The sequence below is a fragment of the Lytechinus variegatus genome, chromosome 13 (genome assembly GCF_018143015.1).
Source record: "Lytechinus variegatus isolate NC3 chromosome 13, Lvar_3.0, whole genome shotgun sequence".
NCBI classification, from domain to species: Eukaryota; Metazoa; Echinodermata; class Echinoidea; order Temnopleuroida; family Toxopneustidae; genus Lytechinus; species Lytechinus variegatus.
Genome location: NC_054752.1, coordinates 20,065,123 through 20,088,142, shown reverse-complemented (window position 1 = coordinate 20,088,142; position 23,020 = coordinate 20,065,123). Strand labels below are relative to the sequence as shown.

Below are 23,020 nucleotides of genomic sequence, written 5' to 3'. Positions count from 1 at the left end.
AAAGGGGGAAAAGGGGAAAAGCGGGTTTAATATAAAAATGGAATTTTGGTTGAAAAGTAATAAGCTGTTGTACAACCTGAAAATTAAGTAATATCAATCCTTCTCAAGATAAAGAATATTGAATTATTTTTTTTCTGTTGAATTAATGTGAACATACAATACTTCACTTCAGGTCTATTCAAATGTACATGTACCAGTGTTCAAACTTGTGAGATTTCTCTTGTAAATGTCATATCAACAAATAAAGTTGAAAAGTGGAACATAATGAAAGAAAAAAACAATATACATTGCTTGCAAACTGCAAATTTTGCTTTTGAAAGAATAATCATCAACAACAACAACAACAAAACTTTAATACAAAAATAAAATCGAGCACACATGCAGTACATGTATTGTATTTATACATGTTTAGGGCCAGCCTCCGACAAGGAAATTATGGAATACAACTTAGTATCAACATATTGTCAATATTGCCGATCACTTCAATTACAGTTTATTAAAGTTTTTTATGACTGATCTTATTTTCTCCTTGAATTTCATTTCTTTTTTCATTTTCCCCATGTATACCTGAGCATCTCATTCAATGATTTAGTGGGTTTTTCTTTGGGGCACTGCATTCATACATAGTTCTCAACTGCTACATGCATTCAAGAATTATACCCCTTTCATATACCCAATTATGCGGCTAATGCTGCATAATTTGGTTGTAAAATCGGAGGAGGACCAGAGTTATCCGCATTATTTTTGATGCTGCAATTATCCGCATAATAGCAGCATCGGGACCAGATTTTGACTTTATGAACGCATTTCGAAGGTAATGCGGATAATTGCCACGGTGCGGTCACAAGTTCACCCTTTTCCAACGCAACTGCATCGGAGGGGGTGTGTGCGGTTGCCATGACGATTATCCGCCTTTTTCAGGACGGGCGCTCGTAAAAATTGTGCGGATTATTTTCGGAGTTTGTGAACGCAATTTTTATTGAATTATCCGCATTACTCTTAGGCGGCTAATTGGGGGATGGGTTTATGAAAGGGGTATTAGATGAAACAATTGTGATATAGGAAAAACATTTCAACAAGGTCGAGGGGGAAGAGGAGGATCTTATATTTGGTACCCAGCCGTCACTTTAATTCGTCCTTCTGGAATCAAATATCTTGTCATATCTGCTTTCTTGGCAGACTCCTGGATATTAATTGGGTGTGTTTTTCCTAGATTAATCAGTCCCTTGGGTATTTGCCAATCCTTTATAGAAAGATCACCTTTCAAGATATAGCCTTCATTCATAGTACACTGTACATTCCATGTATGTAGGTATTAAAATCTACCTACAGTGTGCACAATATGCCAACCTCTTGCAGTATTCTAAGGGATGAAAAAAAAAATTTGGGTACAAAAATTGTATATTCCTTTCAATTCTCTGCAATAAACATTGTGTATAATACAGTTTGGGGAAGGAATCAGGCCCCCCCCAAAAAAAAAAAAAAATTAATTAATAAAGTTTTTTGGGGAAAAAATCGGGAGTAGTTTTCATAACATACTGCCTGTTACAAATCTGCAACATTTATAAGGTTTTAAAATTGAAATGAATATCGCCCCCCCCCCCTCCCCTAGCCCCCATGTATTTTTTCCCCCTGAAAGGAAATACATGTACATGTATAAAACCTATAAAACAGGTGGAATTTCTGTACACTGCAATATCAATATAAATTTTTCCATAAAAGAGAATTTGACAGATTTTCGCCAAATCTTCACTTTTTATATTTCCTTTGGATTTTTGCTTTATCGAAACAAATCTAACATCAGGAAGAACTTCCCCTTTAAATAGAACTCAGGAAATAAAAACAAAACAATTCAAGTGAAAATTATTCAGGCATTTAAAAAAAGGAATTGAAATATTAAAGTGTTTTCAAAAGCTGAGCCTGATTGGCACAAATAACAAAAGGACATTTTCAATAAACTTGGACAGTTTGAAGGCTTACAAATAAAAGCTAATGTCTGTGTAAAGGTACTTTATAGAATCCTTTGTATGCATTTCAAATCCTTTGTATGCATTTCAAATGATATGAAGGGTATGTACCACTGAATTTGCCAAATGATAGTGAATTATTGGTTTCCAGGGGCGGTATTCTGAAAACGTTCTTATCTTAATTTTGTTCTTATCTACGTCACTTTCTTAAATTGGTATTCTGAAAACGTTCTTATCTTTTTCTTATCTTTTGTTCTTATCTTTGTTCTTATCTTGCTTTCCATCCAATGCAGAGCGCGCAAATTTACCACTCGCGCATATAATACCAAAGCTCGCTAAAAGATAAGAACAGAATGAAGATAAGCGGTATTCTGAAAACATTCTTATCTTTTTTCTTTCTTATCTTTCACGATATTTAAGATATTTAAGATAGCTAGAAGGTTATCACATCTCACGATGTCCGCGTTTTTTTCTTGCTCAAAATCGATGGCCTCTAGTAGTAACAAATACCCACAAGTATTCCTCCCACCATTTCCTTCATTTGCCCTTTATTTTGCCCGTCTCTTTTTTCTATCCCTTCTTTCTTTTCCTTTTTTTTCCTTTCTATCTGTCTGTCTTTCTTCCTTTTTATCTGTCTGTCTTTCTTCCTTTCTCTCTGTCTGTCTTTCTTCTTTTCTTTCATTCTTCATTCATATCTTTTCTTTTGTTCTGTTTGAATCTTTTTAATTTCTTTTTTCTTTTGCTTTGTTTCATTTATACTTCACCTTTCTTCCTTTTTTATTTTCCCTTTTTGTTTTATCCCTTTCTTTTTCTTTACTGAGTATTTTGTCTACTTTTCCCCCGTTTCTCTTCCTTTTCTTTCTTTTTCCTTTTTCTTTCTTTCTTCCTTCACTTGTTTGTAATCTTTATTTTTCTTCCTTATTTTTCTTCCTTATTTTTCTTCCATTCTTTCATTTTTATACATGCTTTACCTTTTTTAATGAATCATTTTATTTTTCCCCTCTTTCTTCCTTCCCTTTAATAATTCTTACTTTTTCTTTCCTATCTTTTTTATTTCTGCTTTTTGACACTTGTGTCTTTTACTTTCTTTCTTTTTTTCTTCATTTTGCTCATTCTTTTTTTCGTTCGTTCTTAGTTTACTCTTTTTCTTTAATTTTTTTCTTCCATCTGTCTTTCTTCTATTAACTTTTTCTTTATTTTTTCCATTGATTTTTTTTTTTCGTTTTCTTTTCCCAACTTCATATTTTCCCTTTTTGTTTTCTTTTTCTTTCTTTCTTTCTTTCCTTCTTTCTTTTTTTTTTTTTCTTTCTTTCTTGGAATTTACCTTTCTTTCCTTTATCTTTTTGTAGTCTTCGTATTTTCTCTCATCTTTATTTCTTTGTTTAATTTTCTTCTTTTTTTTTCTCTTCCTTCACTTTTTACATTTTTATTCCCTTTTTTCTCTTTTTTTTCTTTCTAACTTTCTTTCATTCGTTTTTTCAGACTTTTTTTTCTCTTTCGGTTCCTTGTTACTTTATTTTATCTTATTAGTTTGACCTTTTTTCTATTTTTGTGTGCATTCATTTTAGTTAATTTCTTTCTTTTTTTCATTTTTGTTCCTTCACTTTATCATTGATGATTGTTCTATTTCTTTCTTTTTTAATTCTTAAGTTCTTTTTGCTTGCTTTCTTTCGTTTACTCTTTATTTTTTCATTAGGTATTTTCTGCTTTGTCCCTTTCATCTTTTTTTTCTGCCTCTTTCTGACCCTTTTCTGTCTTCTTACTGTCATACCTACTTACTTTCTTTCTTCATATTTTGTTCTTTATTCGTACCTGCTTTATTTACTTTTCTTTCTTTTTTTTTGCACGTGGACGTCTCGAAATAATAAAATCAGTCATTGCGTATAAAATGCCTATTTGGCGCAATGCGCCAGAAACATTGAACGCGCAGCGCCCATGATATTCTCTTCACATAAGAAACGCTCTTATTGGTTAAACTGCCAATATAAAGCACATTTTGATTGGTAAAATCTTAAAAATGGGCGTGTTGGAGATAAGAAGGGGGCAGTCCTTGCAGAGATAAGAACGCGTTAAGAAGATTTTCAGAATACCGATTTGCAATGATTTTAGAGTCTTCTTATCTCAGTAAGATAAGATAAAAGATAAGAACAAAGATAAGAACGTTTTCAGAATACCACCCCAGTTTCCAAACAATCAAATATTCAATGTCATTTAATAGACGGACAGGAGAGATACATGTACAGTACATGGATTTATTGACCTTGACATAATCTTTTGACAATTCTACATGTACATGTATCTACCGGTAGCGCAATTCTTGACACAACAGAACTTAATAAACACTACTCTGAACACACATTCATGGATCAACAGATTGATTGCTCCCATGTTTCACTCAAAAATTTCAATCTAAATTCAAATCTTCGCCAGAGACTCAAACAGCTATTTATGGATGGATATTGTGATGCAAAGGTAAATATGAGAGAGAGGATTGACTTAAAATTGTTTTGGCTTATTTTTACTTTGTATATTGCCTAATTTCATAGGGGCAATTTCTTCCAAGATAGGTGCATCTACTCTATTAATTCTATGCTACATTTTTCAAATGATTTGCTCATCTATAAACAAAACGCATCTTTTCCTTGGTCAAGTCCACCCAAGAAAAATATGATTTGAATTAGAGAAAAATCAAACTAGCATAATGCTAAAAATTTCATCGAATTCGGATGTAAAATAAGAAAGTTACATGTATGACATTTTACAGTTTCGCTTATTTTCCACAAAACAATTATATGCACAACTCAGTGACATGCAAATGAGACAGTCGATGATGACCCTCACTCACTACAATTGTTTTTGTTTAAATTATACAATATTTCATTTTTTACAGTAAGGGCGAACTTGACTGAACCATATAGTACTAGAATAATGCTAATTCCAGGTGTTTAGGGAAGAATTAATCTTTTTTTCTCTTGACAATGAGAAATTTAGAATATTTCACATTTCATCTCATAAAATACAAAAGCAATAGTGAGTGGATGATGTCATAGTCTCCTCAATTTCATACTGACCAGGATGTGCATACTGTTTTGTAAATTTAAGTGAAACTTTAAAAGGTTAAACTTTCTTTAATACTTTACATGTGATTTTGATGAAGTTTTCAGTGTTTTGCTCATTAGATTTTTCTCTTTATTCAAATAAACTTTTTGTTGGGGTGGACTTGTCCTTTAAATACATGGAACTATTAAAAAAGGAATCTAAAAAAATGATATTTTGTGGTGTAGCGAATCTTTCATTGAAGAGAATGTCAGTTTCATATTCGTATCTAAAGCCTAGATCTTAATTTCCTTGTTTTTATATCCCTTTATTGTCTTGGTTTCTATTATCATACTTCTTGCTCATAAACTAATAATCCTAATCAATATATGCAATTCTGATTCATGACTGTGCCATAAAAAAAACATGTCATGAGTTAAAATTGTACATGAAATCATCTACATAAAAACACATCCATCTGTGGCAAATTCATAACAATGTTAACATTGAAAGAAAGAAGTGCTGTTAACAGTTGGGTGCCTCATAAAGCTATTCGGAAGTTAAGAGCGACTTCAAGAAAGACGGGAGAACTTTCTTGCTAAATAATCACTGATGAGCATTAATGGTGAACATCATTTACTACAAGAAAGGATCATCAGTCATTCTTAATTAACGTTTTATACTCCATGATTCATTATTTTCAGAAAAATTATAAATTAATCATGATACTGTATTAAACACAAGGGAACCACGTTCAGGGACCTCTTGCATAAAAATAAGTTAGTAAACTTTGCCATCCAATAGTAAATACCATGGTTACATGCCTCAACAGCCAATCAAAATCAAGGATCAAGGATTTCATAGAAATTACAAATGGACGGCTATTACATGTAGGAAATGTTTGGACTTCTATGCAAGGGGTCCCTGGACTACTTTTTGAGCTAAACTGCTCAAATTTGCTACATTATAATGAAGCTTTATTTAACCCAGATGTACATGTACATGTCATTTTCCAGGGCCTTTAGGGGCATTTCAGGGGCAAATCTAGCCCAAGTCCCAATTTATTCATTTGTTCCCTGGTAAAACTAGAATTTCATTTAATGCTTACCAACTTGCTGAGGACACAGACACACTTCTGGACAGTTCCTCGAGTCATATCAGCCGTCTTCGAGAGAAGATCCTATTAACAGAGGAGAAAAACCCTGGATTTTTTTGATGGAGCATATTCAGCAGTCAAGCCATGGCTTTTATTGGTAGTCACATTAATATCACAGAGATTACAACATAAACAATTTCCAAGATAAAACCTAAAGGTAAAATACAGTAGTTGCAGCAAACAATCATTTCATGAGAAAGTCTTTTAAATCAAGGTTAATTGTCAAAATATTATAATACACCTACATGTAGATCTAGTACTGTAACTGTACATGTTTCTTTGTAAAACCATGGAATCTTAGCTAAAAATCAATAATTCTGATGATCACGAACAAATAAAAGGCAAACGTTGGACATTGTATAAATATTGCTTCGAAAAATACCCAACATTTGATGGAATTCTGTGCTTATTTTGCTCATTTCTCAGCAATTAGTCCGCACTTTCTTCCAGAGCTACATGTACATGTATTCGGCACATTATATTTATAATAATGTGTCAGCACTTTTTGCTCTATTAAAAGGGGAGCAAATTGACCAACACTTTTTGTGGTCACTCATGTCTCTGGTGAAAAAAAAACTATTGTAGTCCTCATTGCAATAATTATTTTGAGTCTAAAATGTGCTGATAAATCAACTGTAAAAAAATTGTGTCAAATTTGGCTAATCCCACATTTAATTAAACCACAGAACTATCCCAGTAAAGTTTAAATTGGAATTTACATAAATGTAGATGTGTAAAGTACATGTATGCCCCATGACTAAATTGCTAAATACTCATTTTTACTTCAAATGAATTGAGAGAATGCCATGCCTAGATTTTACTATAGAGATTTAAAGTGAAAAAAAAATGTTTCATAATTGCATAATTACCCCTTGTACATGTACAGTATACACTGTACTTTTATACTGCACATGAATGTGAACCCCCCCCCCCCCCCACACACACAAGCTACCAGTTTCACTGAAAAAATATGGACTGATGCTTTACATTACATAAACTTAAAGGGAGAAGGAGAAATGCGATCTACAGAGCAACCATAAATTGAAATTTTAGAGCTCTGCTCAAGGGCAATTATAAACTACTGTACATACAACATGTACATACATGTACAGTACAGGGAATTGTTAGTGAGATTTCCTTGTGTTTTACTGTAAGTCCATCTTAAAACTTATCTTGGTCTCCTAACACAAAGCTTTAAAGGGGAAGTTCACCCTGACAAAAACTTTATTGTAAAAATAGCAGAAAAAATAATAAAAAATATTGCCGAAGGTTTGAGAAAAATTCATCAAATAATTAAAAAGTTATTAGAATTTCAATTATTTGATTTGTGACGTCATATGCGAGCAGCATTCCTACATGTACATAGCGAATGGTAAAAAATCAATAAAATGTCATTTTCTCAGAAAATTGAAAATGGTTTTCACTGTACCTTTTGTATATCAATAGACAAATTATTTCACACCCGATCATGAATAGAAAACAAAATTAAGTCATCAGGAACCATGCAAAATTTGAAATTCATGCATTTTATATTACATAACACATGGGGCAGCTGCTCGTTTATGACGTCACAAATCCAAAACTTTGAACTCTAATAACTTTCTTACTCTTTAACGGATTTTCCTCAGACCTTCACCAATATTTATTATTATATCCCTTACTTAAGATTGTTGTATTGAGAGTGTACACAAGGAGAAAAACAATAGTTTTACTACGATAAACGTTTGCCGTGATATAGTTCATTTTCCTTGCTGACGTCACGCATAGTCCATTTTTTCCCTAGGGAAAAAGTGAACTATACGTTTTTTTGACCCCCCCCCTACCTCGCGATACGCGAGGTGTGCGGTGCGATGCATGCGAGCAGAGCGCTACTCAGCCAAACGGTACTCTCCACTGCATGCCACGGGAAACTTTCGGCGAGCTGCACTAACCAGGTGCGCTCGCTGAACAGACGATCCATTATTATTTTCTCAACTTCTCGACGATTGTTCTATATCAACTTATTAAAAATCGTTTCGCTGTAAATGGTATAAGTGGAAGGGATATAAAACAAATATACAATGACATATTCTCGGAACCGGCTAAAAGTATTCGCACTCAGGAACATCACATAGTACTATTCTCCCTCGGGCCGATGGCCCTCGGGAGAATAGTACTATGTGATGTTCCTTCGATGCGAATAGTTTTAGCCAGATCCTCGAGTGTCATTGCATATTTGTATACTATTTTTTTCTGCCATTTTTGCAACAAAGTTTTCTTCAGGGTGAACTTCCCCTTTAATAGCAATGATCGTAGAACATTTTTCTATGATTGATTCCATTGGCTACAAGGTGCAATCAATCGTAGGAATCAAGCATACAAGTCATCACTAACCTTTGTACTACGGGACCCTGGTCCTGCTACAGAGCTATAATTTATGGACATGGTAGGCTACTTATTTCAACTAATTAATAAGCTAAGGATGGCAAAGTAATATTGTGCTTCTAATTACACCAACAATGTTCAATAATGAACTTGAAATCCCCCCAATGTACATTTCATGTACATGCACGTTATGTCACATATTTCCATGAATTACACACTACAAGATTGATTTCTACAATGTATCACATGACAACCAATAATCTTTCACTTCCTCAATTTAGGTCTTTATTCTTCTGAGCAGTATCAAATGAAACTGATGATAGGCTAGACATGGATTAATTCTTGGGAGAAAACCATGTACATGTACAAGTGAACTATGGTGATTATAAAGTATAGCACATGAAGGTTCATTGTGTCTCAAATGACATGTCCCTCTCATACTACAAATAATTTTCCTGTACATGCGTGCACACAATGAAAACTGGCCCACTGACTGCGGGTTTAATTCAAACTCTGGTCGAGTGTCCTGGTTCGATTGCGACACAAATCTCTATCAGTAAAAGTTAATTCTACCACCTCATATCAACACTCTACAATTCATAACTAGAAGAATCAGGAGGTGGTTTAAAACCGCCTCGATCATAAGAATCCCCGGTAAATTACGAGAACTTTCTTTGGCTAAAAAATACCCATTAATTATTCATGCATTCACACCGCCCTGAAACATACCGTTTGGGATAAGTTCCTGAAGTTACGAGCATGCGCAGTTATGGTCTGATAAGCAAGCGAGGCGCGAGATTCAAAATCACTAGCTCAGAAGCCACCCAACTACGCACATGGGCTAAAAGTTCCCGTCAATTGCTTTCACATTGCCAAAATACCTGCGACCTTGGAAAAATCCCCGCGAACGTTCTCATAATTTCGCCAAGTACCTACTATTTAGCGGGTATTTTCTTTCTGGGAGATTACATACATGCGTAATTTGCTTTCACATTACCAAAATACCTGGAACTGACGAACTTCGAGGCAGTTTAAAACCACCGAGGGAGTATTATCAGTGGTGTCTTGCAGATGACTGACAACAATAGGTGTTTTTCAGACCACCTCCAAGTTTGTCAGTTCCAGGTATTTTTTTTATTTTTGTCCTGGTCTACCCCTAGTTTTGGCACTGGTGTGAAAGCAAATAATGTGTAATATCCCCAAAAGAACATACCCGCTAAGGCGCTAAATAGTAGGTACTTGTCAAAATTACGATAAGTTTCAAGAGTATTTTTCGAGGTAGTTTAGCAATGTGTTATAGCCCAGCATGTACGGGGCGGGTGCCATGGGTGGCTGCTGAGCTAGTGATTTTGAATCTCACACCTTGCCTGCTTAATATCAGACCGTACTCCTAATGCTTGTAACTTTAAGAGCTTTTTCCGAGGGTGAGTTTTGTAGCAGTGTGAACGTGGGAATAATTACCAAGTATTTTTTAGCCTGAAAAAGTTTTCATAGTTTAAAGGTCAAGTCCACCACAGAAAAATATTGATTTGAATAAATACAAAAAAAATCAAACTAGCAGAACGCTGAAAATTTCATCAAAATCAGATGTTGCAAAAGAGAGTTATGGCATTTTCATGTTTCCCTTATTTTTCACAAAACAGTGATATGCACAACTCAGTGACATCCAGATGATTCTGTTGATGATGTCCATCACTCACTATTTCTTTTGTTTTTTAGTGTGTGAATTATACAATATTTCATTTTTTACGGATTTGACAATAAGGACCAACTTTGACTTAACCATATAGTTAAACGATGCTGATTCCACATGTTCAGGGAGGAATTAATCGTTGTTTCACTTGACAATGAGGGGAAAATTAGAATATTTCATACAATAAAATACAAAAGAAATAGTGAGTGGATGACGTCATTAGTCTCCTAATTTGCATACCGAACAGGATGTGCATATAACTGTTTTGTGAAATTAAGCGAAACTTTAAAATGTCATAATTTTCTTATTTTACATCCGATTTCGATGACATTTTCAGCGTTAGGCTTGTTGTATTTTTCTCTTTTTATTCAAATTAACTTTTTGTTGGGGTGGACTTATCCTTTAACAGGGATTCTTGTGATCAAGGAGGTCTGAAACCACCTATAAAAAGAACCTAAAAGCCTACCTGAGCCTTGATTTGCCTGTAGCACGATACTCCATAGATCGTAGACTTACACTCCCCTCTGCCAGGCAGATGAAAAAATATGGTGTCTGAAAAAAAGTAATGAATAAAAGATAATAGAACATGATGCAAAAGATTTACAGATTAATAATCTTTAATAGCACGCAATGATATGATCTTGCTTTTTTACAAAGGAGCAATAGAAAGAGGTGTTTATTGTTGAACATGAGCAGTTGAATTTCAGAGTACTTTGTGGAGATTCAAAATTAATTGGTGTGTCAACAATTCAAGGTAGGGTTGGGAAACTATCAAACTACATGTACATGTAGGACAGCATGAGCAAATGACCATTCACTTTATTTTTTTGGTCAATACTAAAGGTTTTAATGAAAATGCCCTCCTACAGAAAGAACAAATGATCTACTGATAGATATGTGATAAAAGAGGGAAGTGAAATATAAAAGTAATGGGGAGAGTTGTTTACAAATGACATCACACATCTTTGTCCCATTGCCAATGTGAGGATCTCCATAGCATTAGTGATCACAATATTCAAATGCTCATAACTTTCTCAGTCCAATTTTTCTTAAACTTCCGACGTTGATCTGTTTCTTTGATTTTTCTGTTTTCACATAAGCTATCTTGTTCCAAAGGTTTCATTCTCCTTCAAATTAGAAGTAATATATCATGCAAATTCTCAATTAAACTCACAGTAATCTTTTATTCAGTTCGGATTTTAAATGCTGGATAATGGATAAAAGCTGTATAACAAGTCCACATTCTGAAAATGCTATCATCTATACAGTATACATATACATTGTACTACATAATTATGATGAATATTAAAGTATGTAATGCCTGTCTTATGCTTTAGAAAGGTTCAGTAATATATTTTACTCGAGCATCATCAAACAAAAGTGTAGAAGTCATTGAAAGCATTCCATATATTGAATGCATTTAATGATGTCTACACTTTTGCATAATATCCATGTATATTCCATATTCTCAGCCCATTCCATTCTTGAGAAGGTCTTAAACAAGACAGCATATATATATATGATTCTATCGGGTACCTGATCGAATTGAATTTCGATGTAAAATCGGTATTCCAATAAAACACATTTTTAGTGAATAATGCACATCCTTCACACCACAAATGCATTGGGGGAAATGCATTAAATACCCCTTGACCCGTATTCTGAAGTCGGGTTTAACTTAAACTCAGGTTTAAAGTTGTGGTCTAAGTATGGATAGCCAATTCTTACATAAATCACTAACAGGAGAGATATCATAATTCAGCTCATTTGGCTCACAAATCATTCATACATGTAATTGCAATAGGAAGTATATTAAAATAGAATAATTGTCTTCACCATCGATGAATCAGGAAAGAGCACAGAAAACATAAGAAACATCCAACTTCATAAAAATTTCAACACTTTTGGCTTCCGAAAATTTTAGCACAGGGTTAGACCATGGTCTAAGTTAAACCTGACTTCAGAATACGGGCCCTTGTCTTCATCCCGTTTCCCATGAAATGGAATAATGACATGCACCTATGGAGAATATAAAGTACATGTAACTATATCAGGTTTCAAAGTAATAAAAGAATGAGGGGAGGAATATGATTAAGGTCTATCTCACCTTCTTCAAAATTATGAGCTCCGTCCGGTAGGGCAAGGAAAGGGAGATGCTTCCATTCACTTGGTACCTCATGACTCTCTTCAGCACTGCCCTCTACTAGAGGAGGGTAGGAAAAATCAACCTGTGTCATAAACAGAAAGAAAATAAGCATCGTAATACATTTACATGTACCTCTGTTAACCTGGAGAACTTGGGGACTTTTGAGGGAGTACTGGGGGTCTTGAAAATTTCAACCAAATGGTTATGCATACCTCATTAGTTTTGAAATACTCCTGATATACAAAGGGATGGATTGAGCCGACATTTGATTTAAAAAAAAAAAAAACACTGATCGTTAAAAAGGTGAATGAGAAACACTAAATAGTAACACTATACAGTGCACCAAAAAAATTCACAAGTAGATTTCACAATTAAAAAATATATTCTTACAATAAATTTGACAGTTATGGATAAGAAATTCATGTATGGTAAGAGTGGAATCTCGCCTTTAATTTGAGAGCAGCAGCTTAGCAAACCATTCACACATGGCAAGTTACAAAAAATGAATATTGAGGCCTATCAGAAACAATTTAGGCAGAAACTCACAAGTGAATCTAAATCCACTCTCATTTCAGAGATCAGAGAAATAAACTTAACAAAGATAACAAAAAAAATGCTCATGAGACGATTGCCGAATAAGCGTGAACCAACTCTGTCCAATTTTTCTGCGCAACCAGGGGCCTGTTGCATAAAACTTTTTACCTGAGAAAACTCTGGTAAAAACTGAAAACTAAGGTTAGTCTGATTTCTGCCATTGACTTTAACACAGGGCAAAAACTCTGGTAAAACAACCCGAGTTTTCTCAGGTAAAAAGTTTAATGCAACGGGCCCCAGATACTGACAATACATATTTTTTTCTAATTTGTCTTGCTCATGATTGCCTGAAGTTTTTGTCTCATATTGGGTATCAAATATAGAGGAATAATTTTATGATGTACAAGTAAATAGATTGATTTTTTTTTGTATTTCAATGAGAAAGACATGGAATCCCTGCTTCATTTTTTTCTGGGATGCTCTATACAATGTACAGTATAGACTTTTATAAAAGTTATTATTTTGAGGTATTTGACCTCAAATATATGTATGTATATATTTATATTGCTTTCTTTTGTATATATTTATATATATGGGCAAGTCCAAGAAAAGGTCACCCTAGAAGGCAAAATTTCATCTTTAATTTAAGAAGTTATCTTTGGTGGGGTAAGAAAGCCTAAATGTTGAATTTTAAAATTTCATTAAGAAAAATTTGATAATATGCATATTTATGCTAATTTGGGGCACCTAATTTGCATAATTGGTAAAATGGGCGTTACGTATGGGACAATTATAAAAACTCATAGAAAATGAAAAGAAAACTTGTGAGATTTAGTCATAGGTGGGACATGGACCCCCTAACATCTTATTAATTTTTGGGGAAAAAAAGTGGTGTCATCTAATTAATTATGCAAATTAGGTCTTGTCCAACGATGGAATGTCCCATACGTAACATTTTGAGGACGTTTTTTTAAGTTATTTCTCATAATACAATACTTGTATTGTTGCATCTCTGGGAAGTTCTAATTTATAAAGTATGAAAATGTTATACCCAAAAAAGTTTCAAAAATAGAGTTCACCTTTTAATTAAAAGTTAATTAAAAAATTGTTACGTATGGGACAACATGTTACGTATGGGACATTTACACACAATGTCAATGGGGAGATTTGTGTACAAAGTGAATGGAGAAAAACAAATTTCAAGATTGCTCTAAAAAGTGATTATTTACCTTTTCTTTAGTTTTTAAAGACTGAATTGTTATGAATACTGATTAATGAAAGCAATTGAAACAAAAAATTTGTGAAAATGGAAAAATATGAAAAAAAATAAAAACAATAGAAATACATAAGAAATTCATGAAACCATGAAAAAACAAGAAAAAAAATGTTGAAATGGCTAATTTCCTCTTCAGTCATATCAAATGTGTCTCAATAGAACATTTTAAAAGACTGAAACTCTTTTGTTATCTCCATATTTTAAATTATTTCAATTTTTTGAATTATGGGGAAAATTGTGTACGTTCTCTATGGGGACAAAATGTCCCATACGTAACTGTCCCATACGTAACATGTCATTAATTTGTTTAATTAGAGTCTGTAATTAGAGGGATTTCGCTTATGACATGAAACTTGCCTTAGATATACTAGAGTATTGTGACTTTTATCACAGTAAGTTACAAGTTGTCAAATGAAATACTTTTAGAGAATTCTCAACTTGAAAAAAAAGTTTCGAAAATTGTCTTTTTTCTGCGTCCCATACGTAACGGCCCATCTTTTCCCTCTAAAAGGTCAAGATCAAGGTCAAATGTCACCATTTTTTGCATGATTATTCTTTTCCTAGATGTCTACCATCATGAGGGTATTCAATCTAATCAAAGTCATTTAACACTATTTTTCAGGTCATTAAAGCCTCTGAAATGTCCCATACGTAACGCGCGAATTCTTGGACTTGCCCATATATGTTTATACATGTATGTTGATATATGTTGTATATATTTAGATTCTTTATGGAAATTGATTTCATGTGAATTCTTGTTCACAAAAATGAAGAAATTTTGTAAAATGGAGGAAAATAAATGTTTATTTGCAATGAAAAGGAGAAGTTTGCAAGTAGAGCACACACATACAGTAAAAATAGGCTAAAGGTTTGAATATGGGGATGCATTACCAACTTGAAACCTTTCTGAGTCATGTAGAGCCTCTTTCTGGGAGAAAGACTTCCCTTCAATAGTAACAGCTGATTCATAGCAAGAACCAAAACTCCAAGACAGACCTGTCACTTTAACAAACTTGTGACACTTGCAACGTGTACAAACAACCAGTCCCTGCTTCGACTGTATGGGATTTAACTGTAGCTGAACCGCCGAACCATAAAGAAGTTCACTGCACTTGACACTTCCGAACCGGACCAAACTGAACCGAACACAAAAGCTTGGTTCGGTACATGTATTTTTAAAAATCCAGACCTGTGCATTAATTTTAGTTAAATAAAAATTAATTTTGGAAGGGACTTCATAACTTTAATTATAAAATAATCAATATTTTCATTAGTTAATGATTGTGCACCAGAATATTAAATCCACTATGAAAGCTTCAGCCTTGTATTTCATTCAAATCTTTCAATTATCAATTTCAGAATTTTTATAAACGTCAATATTTTTTTAAAGAGACATTTGAAGCAGGCATAATATTCCCCTCAGCAAAATAGCCAATGGTTGCTAAGTCACCGACGAAGGGGTTACAAGCTCTTGCATAGTAAAGAAATCGAAAGTGATTTTTCAAGGTGAGTCTGCATGATAGTTTTATCATTCGACTTTAAAAAGCAGTAGAAAACAGCATGAGAATGTTCTTGGGCAAAGGATTACACTTAAAAAAATTGTAATGAATACAAAAATAAAAATTTGAAAAAAAAAATTATTAAAAAAAAATCAGAATTCTGATTTTATTCTGGAAAATATCATGCCTATTGAAACTAAACTCAGTGTAGAAATTTGGTTGAAGTGTGTCCATAATCTATTGTAATTGTAATAGGTCATAATCATTTCACAATAAAAGAAAGAAAATAGACATCTATAAAAAGTAAAAATCCCTCCTCATAATTGACCAAAAAATGGTAAATCATATTTTTCATCTTCTGAAATGTCCATATGTGAAAAAAAAGAAATAAACAAGAAATCAAACTATGATGGTAGAAATCTAAAGACCAGAAAACACCAAAACGGCAAAGCAAAACAATACATCACCTTGGGGAAATGGTTGATCTACTGTACATGTACATGTAGAAAGTTGAAACAAGAGATTCATGTTTTTAGAAATTCTAAGTTATTCACTTTGACTTTACTACTAGCTGTTTAAAGTCAATTAGTCTTTTAAATACCAGTACATTAAACTGATTAAAAAGTGCTTCAGACGTATGAACAACTGCCTTATTACGTATGGGATATAAAATTATGTACAAAGAGAATGGGGAATATACATGTACATGTATACAAAATCTTTATGAAGGAACGAATGAACTGATTTTTTTCTGTCTACTCTTTTTTAATGTTTTTATCAAATTCATTCATAAAAAAAATGTTATGAAACTAATTTCTTATGTATTCTTTATTTTTTTGGGGGGGAATCATGCATTTCTTTGTTCTCCACCTTTTCATTTTTCACATTTTTCAACTGATTTATATAAGTGACATTATTACTAGCATAAATTGCATAAATTTAATGAATTTTGACAAGTAAAACCACAAATTTATTCATTTTGGCTTAAAACACATTTTGTATTGAAATACATGAAATCATGCCTTTTAGCATTTTTGGCCTGCCGCTTTTTTGAAAATTATGTGTAACTTCAGTTCCATGGTCTAGTTAAGTCAGGTTTTATTATCCAAATAAATCAAAACTTGACAAAAACGTTTCCTATCTTTGATAGTTACTTCTCAACACAAACATTTCAGATTATACATTTTTTGTTCAGTGGTGACATATCATGATGGAAAATGTGATATGAATCATAGATTTGACATTTATATATTTCTACATGTATGTATCGATGTTTGAAAATATAATAAACAATAGAATACATTAGCACAAATATTACTTTTTTCTTTCATGAAAATTCCACCTGGAATATGAATTAATCCCAACAGCATCCTAATCATATGAAAGAGATACTTCGCTCCTTCATTTGATACCAAATTCGTCATGGTAGTATTTATATTTCTGAAGAAACATGTATAGCAAATTTTACGATGTTTCGCAAGCAAACAAATGTTACTGAATTCCATGGGTGTATGTACATGTATACTTTTGGCCTCAACTGTATGTCATCAAGCTTTAAAATGATATTTTTTTCATTTATAGGTATATATATGATATAACACAGAAAAATCCAAATGCTTTTTGAATATTTTACAGAGGTTATACATATATCTGAATGACCCATACATAATTTGTGCAATATCTTGGACTTGCAAAAAAATAAATTTAATAAAAAATAGAGCCAAGTTATGTGATGAATAGAACTTTGCAGTTGAAACTGACAAGGTAAAAAATCAAGCATTTTTCCCCAAGAACAAGAGAAAATAAGCTAAACATTGCCAACCTTATTTCACCACACAGGGAGTCCTATTCAGAAAACAAGATTATATTATTGAATGAGTGCCGTTCAAGTGCAAAACCGATTTGCGTGCTGTCGCCAAGCGGAAGACAAAGAAATCAAGATGGCGACGTAAACACGGCCGTAAGCTCTTCCCATCTTTTCATAACAAATTTCTCATTTTTTTAATGAATTCTTCTTTAAAAATGAAATCAATATGGCAGAAATGTTGGAAATTAAGTTGAACCCCATGTATGATGGTGGGCCCCAAGTGTGCGCACCTAACAATTCGAGTTAAGATTTAAAATGAATTTCTTCTTACAATGTATTTCACAAAATCTTTTGGTTAATATGTTCCTTATATTAAGGGTAGAGTAACCCTCCCTTCATTCGACCGTCGCCGAGATTCGACATGGCAAATCTATTTTACAAACCTGCACACTCAAACACCAAAACTCACCCCAAACACATTTTTATATACATGTACAAAGACACTATCACTTACCTTCAGAAAGTCCTCATTTTAACTAAAAATTCATCTTTAAAAAGTCGAAATTTTCCCTCTAAAATGCCGGAATATGCGCCGTACATGTATATCCAGAGCACAAGCGGCTTACCTCAGATTTAAGAAGCGGGGTCGCCGAAAACTGCGCCAAAAATGAAGAAATATTTGGTTCTGTTCCGAGTTAAAAGCTTTCTTGCAAATTGAGTATCGTATCTTCAAATTTCCAATCAAAAAAGAAAATTTCGGCGGCACTGGAAAAAATTTTGATTTTCACAGAAATCAAGTTGACAACATGTGTGCGGCAGGCCTTTTTTTTTTACATGTACTCCGATCGCAATGCGGAAGCGAAAGACCGCGGCACTTCCGGGTTGCACATCGCAAGCGGTGCAACGCAATTCAGCGGCTCTTGCACGCATTGAGTTTTGAACACGAGATGCGCCATGTCGAACGAAGGCAGAGGGATGTCGAATCTCGGCAGTAAAACATGGTAATACATTTCAAGATTTTATGAATTATTGAGATTGAATCTAAAAATTAACATTGCAATTATTAAATATAGACAAATATATTTAACAAATATTGGGGCAAATATCATTTTGTGAAAAGAAATTTGAGAACAAAAAATATTGCAGAAAAGGCTTAACATGTCGAATCTTGGGCGTGTTACTCTAAGTGTACAAAATTTCTCATTAAAAAATGAAAGAAAATGTAGGATTTTCTTGAAAAAACCTTGGGCGGTCATTTTCAGATTGAAAAAATAAATGGTATCTCATGTCTGCGCACTCATTCACTTTGCACACGATTTGGAGATTTTGATGACAAAGGCTGCATTTTGAGGCCGTCACATGAAATGCCCTGAATTCATTATTGTCCCACCATTTTGAGTCAGATTTTTTTATACATACCTTTCTTTGCATGTGTAAAGTTCGTGCTCGTTGCGTATCTTCTTTTACTAGAATCGCGCAGATACGCGGATGCGCAGACTTAATTGGGAGACCGCGCAGACATGGGATTGGGGGAACAGACCATACATGTTTTTAGGGCTAGATCTTTTAAAGGGAAAGTAGAAATCTAGGGGGCGAAAGTTTCAGGTTTTGTACCCGTACATGGGTGAATATAGCTTGGGAAGTTCTCTGGAATCCCAGGCGTCAGTGGGGACGTACAGAGCTACCAAGTCTCACGCATTTTGCGTGAGACTCGCACATTTTGGACTCTTGTTCATCCCCTCAAATCTCTGTCTCACGCAACTATCACAGCCTGTTCCCATAGCATTGTACACAATGTCTATGATGATCTCACTCAGATTCACAGAAAATCTCACGCATAGCCTAGCTGGTCTTTGAACTTGGCATCTCTGTACGTATGGTAGAGTAGATGACTTTTACTCCTCAGACACCTCCAGATCCAGGCTACACAACACACGACTTCGACCATGGCAATGGCTACATGTATGCCTATGGCTATGGCTTGATTATTGTTGTGCGCGGCGGCATGAACCCTTGATGAGTGGCTAGGCCTGGGCTTTGGCTGCCAGGGCCCAGGCACCGGATCCGCGGCTGCACCGGCCGGGCCGAGCGAGCAGCGCAGTCGTACCCTACCTGGCATCCTCGCTTGTGATGAAAACCGACCACAACAACATGCAAAATTGACCCGCGATCATCTGATTCTCCAGAGTTGTTTTCTTCATTGTCTTTTAAGTCACTCTCTGCCATTTCTGATGGGGGATGACAAACTTTCAGAATCAGAGCCGTATATAATAAGGCTTTAAGGCACACAGCTGAACATCACTTCCATCGAACTCATGCTCCGTATCTTACATACAACATTCCTTTTCTATATACGATCGACGTACCGTACAGTTATAACCAGGGTGACCAGATTTCACAAAATGAAATACGGGACAATCGACAAAAAAAGATCAACAAAGAAGGCTACACAGTGTTACACCCAGTGGTGTACCGTGAGTCACGGCATTGGGGGGGCACCAGCAAAAATTTTGATTCACCTAGTGAGCGCGCGAAGCGCGCTCTTTTTGTAGGTATACTGACTTATAGAGACATTTTAAGGACAGTGTCATTAAACGAATATGTATGTTACTGATCACATAATGCGAGCGCGAAGCGCGAGCTGAAATTTTTGTATATATTGACCCCAAACGGACACTTTAAGGACTATATTGTAGGAATCTATAAGAGTATACATATCTCACCATAGTAATCTAATGCGAGTACCAAGCGCTTGCTGATTTTTTTAGAAATATATGCATCCAAACACATAAAGCACCTGTAGTCATTGTAATCATGATTAACATGCACTTCTCACTAATCAAATATTGCGAGCGCGAAGCGCGAGTTAAAAATTAGGAAATTCACACCTGAAGAGGGGCATTCTAAGGCTTGTTGTTGGAATTCACGTAGTCCATGCGTATTTAACTAACCAAATGATGCGAGCGCAAGCTGAAATTTTTTATATTCGGATCAGAAAAAGGGACATTTTAGGGACTGGTTTTAGGAATTCATGAAGAGCGGACATATCTCACTAATCCACTAATGCGAACGTACGTGCGGACGTGAAATGTTTGATATTAAGACCTTAAAATGATATGTCACTGCATAAAACAATAATAATTCGAAGTGCGAGGAAATATATTTGGTGTATATTGACTTGAAAACGGGAGGTTTTAGTACAACAGGATTATATATCTCGTTAAACAGACAATGCGAGCTTCAGACTCTTCAGGAACAATGAAGACATAGGCCCTGAGCAAATTATGTTTCATAAATTTATGATATTTTTTTATTTTTAAGTAATATAACATAATTATAATATAATATAACATAATTAACAATAATTTTCCTTCCCACTACGTTTCTCTCACTTTCTCCCTCTTTTTCTCTCCCCCCCGTTTTTTTTTGGGGGGGCCAGCCGATTGGGGGCACGTGCCCCCCGTAGTTACGCCACTGGTTACACCTGTGAATAATTATAAAGAATTGGAAGGGTGGGTGAACGAAAGAATGAAGGAGAGAAAGAAAAGACGAAGGAAAAGAGATGAATTGAGAAGAAAGAAAGAAAAAATTAAGGGGAAAATGAAGGAAAATTGAAAAAAAGAATAAAAGAAAGTTAGAATAAAAGAGCGAAAAATGTTACCGTCATTCTTTGAATTGAATACAGAGAGAAAGAAAAAGAAGGGAATGGAAGAAGAATACAATGTGTGAAAGACAACATAAAGGAGAGAAAGAAAAAAAAGTAAGAAAAATGAGGAGGAAAGAAAGAATGAAGGAAAGAAAAATGTTTCCTTCATTCTTTGAAAGAAAGAAGCAAACAGAGAAAGAAGGGAGGAGGGAAGGAAGGAATTAAGAGAGGGAGATAAAGAATAATGGAAAGAATTAGAAGGAAAACTCGAATGAAAGAAAGGAGGAAAGAGAGGGAGAAAGAATTTAAGTGAGGATCGAGGGAATGAAAACATAATGGAAGAAGAGAAAGAATTTAAAGAAAAAGGAGAGGAAGGGAGGGGGGAGAAAAAAAGTTTTAAGAAAGAAAGAATATAAAACGGGAAATTTGATAAAGAAGACGGGTAAGAAAAAGGGGGAAAGAAAGAAAAATGAACAGAGAGAGAAAGGATCAGGAAAGACAAATAGGAAATAAAGATAGATGGAACAAAAACGGGCAAGCAGGAAGGATAGAAGGATGAAGAAAGAAGGATAGAAAAGAAAGAAAGAGGAAAAAATTTCAAACTTCAAGCAAAAAAAAATCCAATCATCTAACAAAAATCATAATGATATTTGGTGTTTTTCAAATATAATTTTAGAATTAAAAATAATGTTTTAGAAATGAATAAAATTTCAAGGTGATTTTTTTTACTTAAAAATTAGATGAAACATCGCGGCATCATACACAACAAGACTCAAATCGAAAGCTGAAACAACTAGATCTAGTTATGAAAACTCAATAACTTAATTGTTCCTCCGAGATTACATCTCCAAATCAGTAATCTGAGAACCCATAATATAGTCATACAAATTTCCCGCCGATTTTGTGATTATTTTGGCATGTTTGGTGGAGAGAATCTGCTCAGATCCTACATGCCTAGCTAGTAGCCTGCCACACAATGGCAGGAGGCCAGTTAGTTTACGATGTATTGGGTTAGCAAGAAAATCACCGTAGAACTTGCAAATCGATTTTATTGTTGTCTCTGCTTCGTCATCTGTTGGTTATTTTGATGAAAATTCGTCACTTTTAAATACATTTTGTTCAATATTCTGAAATACGGACAAATATGCGTCCCGGAAGGGTTTGTCGGGACGCCGGGACAAAGAAGCAAAATACGGGACAATCCGGGAAATACGGGACGTCTGGTCACCCTGGGTATACCGTACCGACGTCCAATATAGAGATAGTGAAAGTAGCGCGTAAAAAAAGTAGAATACTGACTATAAACGGTGTACGAAAAGTTACAAACTGTAAATAAATACCGAATACTGTAAACGTAAACTACTGTATTCCAATGAATTGGGAAAGGCCATAGAGTAATAGGATGGGGGTGGGTTGCCCCCATTGGCGGCGGAAGCCAAAAATTTTAGGAGGGGACAACCAAAAATATTTTGACAAGCAAAAAAAAAAAGGTTCTCAACCCAAAAATTTTAGGGAGGGAACGTAGGAAAATAAATTGACAAGCAAAAAAAAAAAAAAAAAAAAGGTCATCAACAACAAATTTAGGGGGGGACCGTCCCCCTCCTCAAATTTAGGGGGGACACGTCCCCCCCCGCTTCCGCCGCCTATGGTTGCCCCGGGGACCTCGACACGTCTTCAAGGGGGTGGGATGTCCGGACACTTTATATTTTTGAAGCCTTCTATTTTGTCTTTGGATTACACTAAAAATATGAATTCAATAGTTGTAATCATCATCTATTTTGTTCTCTATAATATTTTGTTTTGTATAACAAAAATTGATGAAACTTCGCGCTTGTAAATTTTTCCAAATGATTTTCTAAAATTGATCGTCTGGACACACAACCTGTCCGCACACAC

General features: G+C 34.5%; 1 protein-coding gene across 1 annotated transcript in view; it reads right to left on the bottom strand.

Moving 5' to 3' along the window:
• The window catches only part of LOC121426352 (late secretory pathway protein AVL9 homolog), a 35,900-nt gene extending 16,073 nt beyond the window's left edge, over positions 1-19,827 (bottom strand). Inside the window, exons 1-4 of the mRNA XM_041622629.1 lie at positions 19,591-19,827; positions 12,324-12,444; positions 10,683-10,768; positions 6,112-6,183 (exon numbers count right to left, since the gene is read on the bottom strand). Coding sequence (XP_041478563.1) covers positions 6,112-6,183; positions 10,683-10,768; positions 12,324-12,444; positions 19,591-19,704 — 393 coding nt within the window. The 5' untranslated portion in view covers positions 19,705-19,827. The remainder of the gene's footprint in view (positions 1-6,111; positions 6,184-10,682; positions 10,769-12,323; positions 12,445-19,590) is intronic.
• Positions 19,828-23,020: the final 3,193 nt, after the last annotated feature.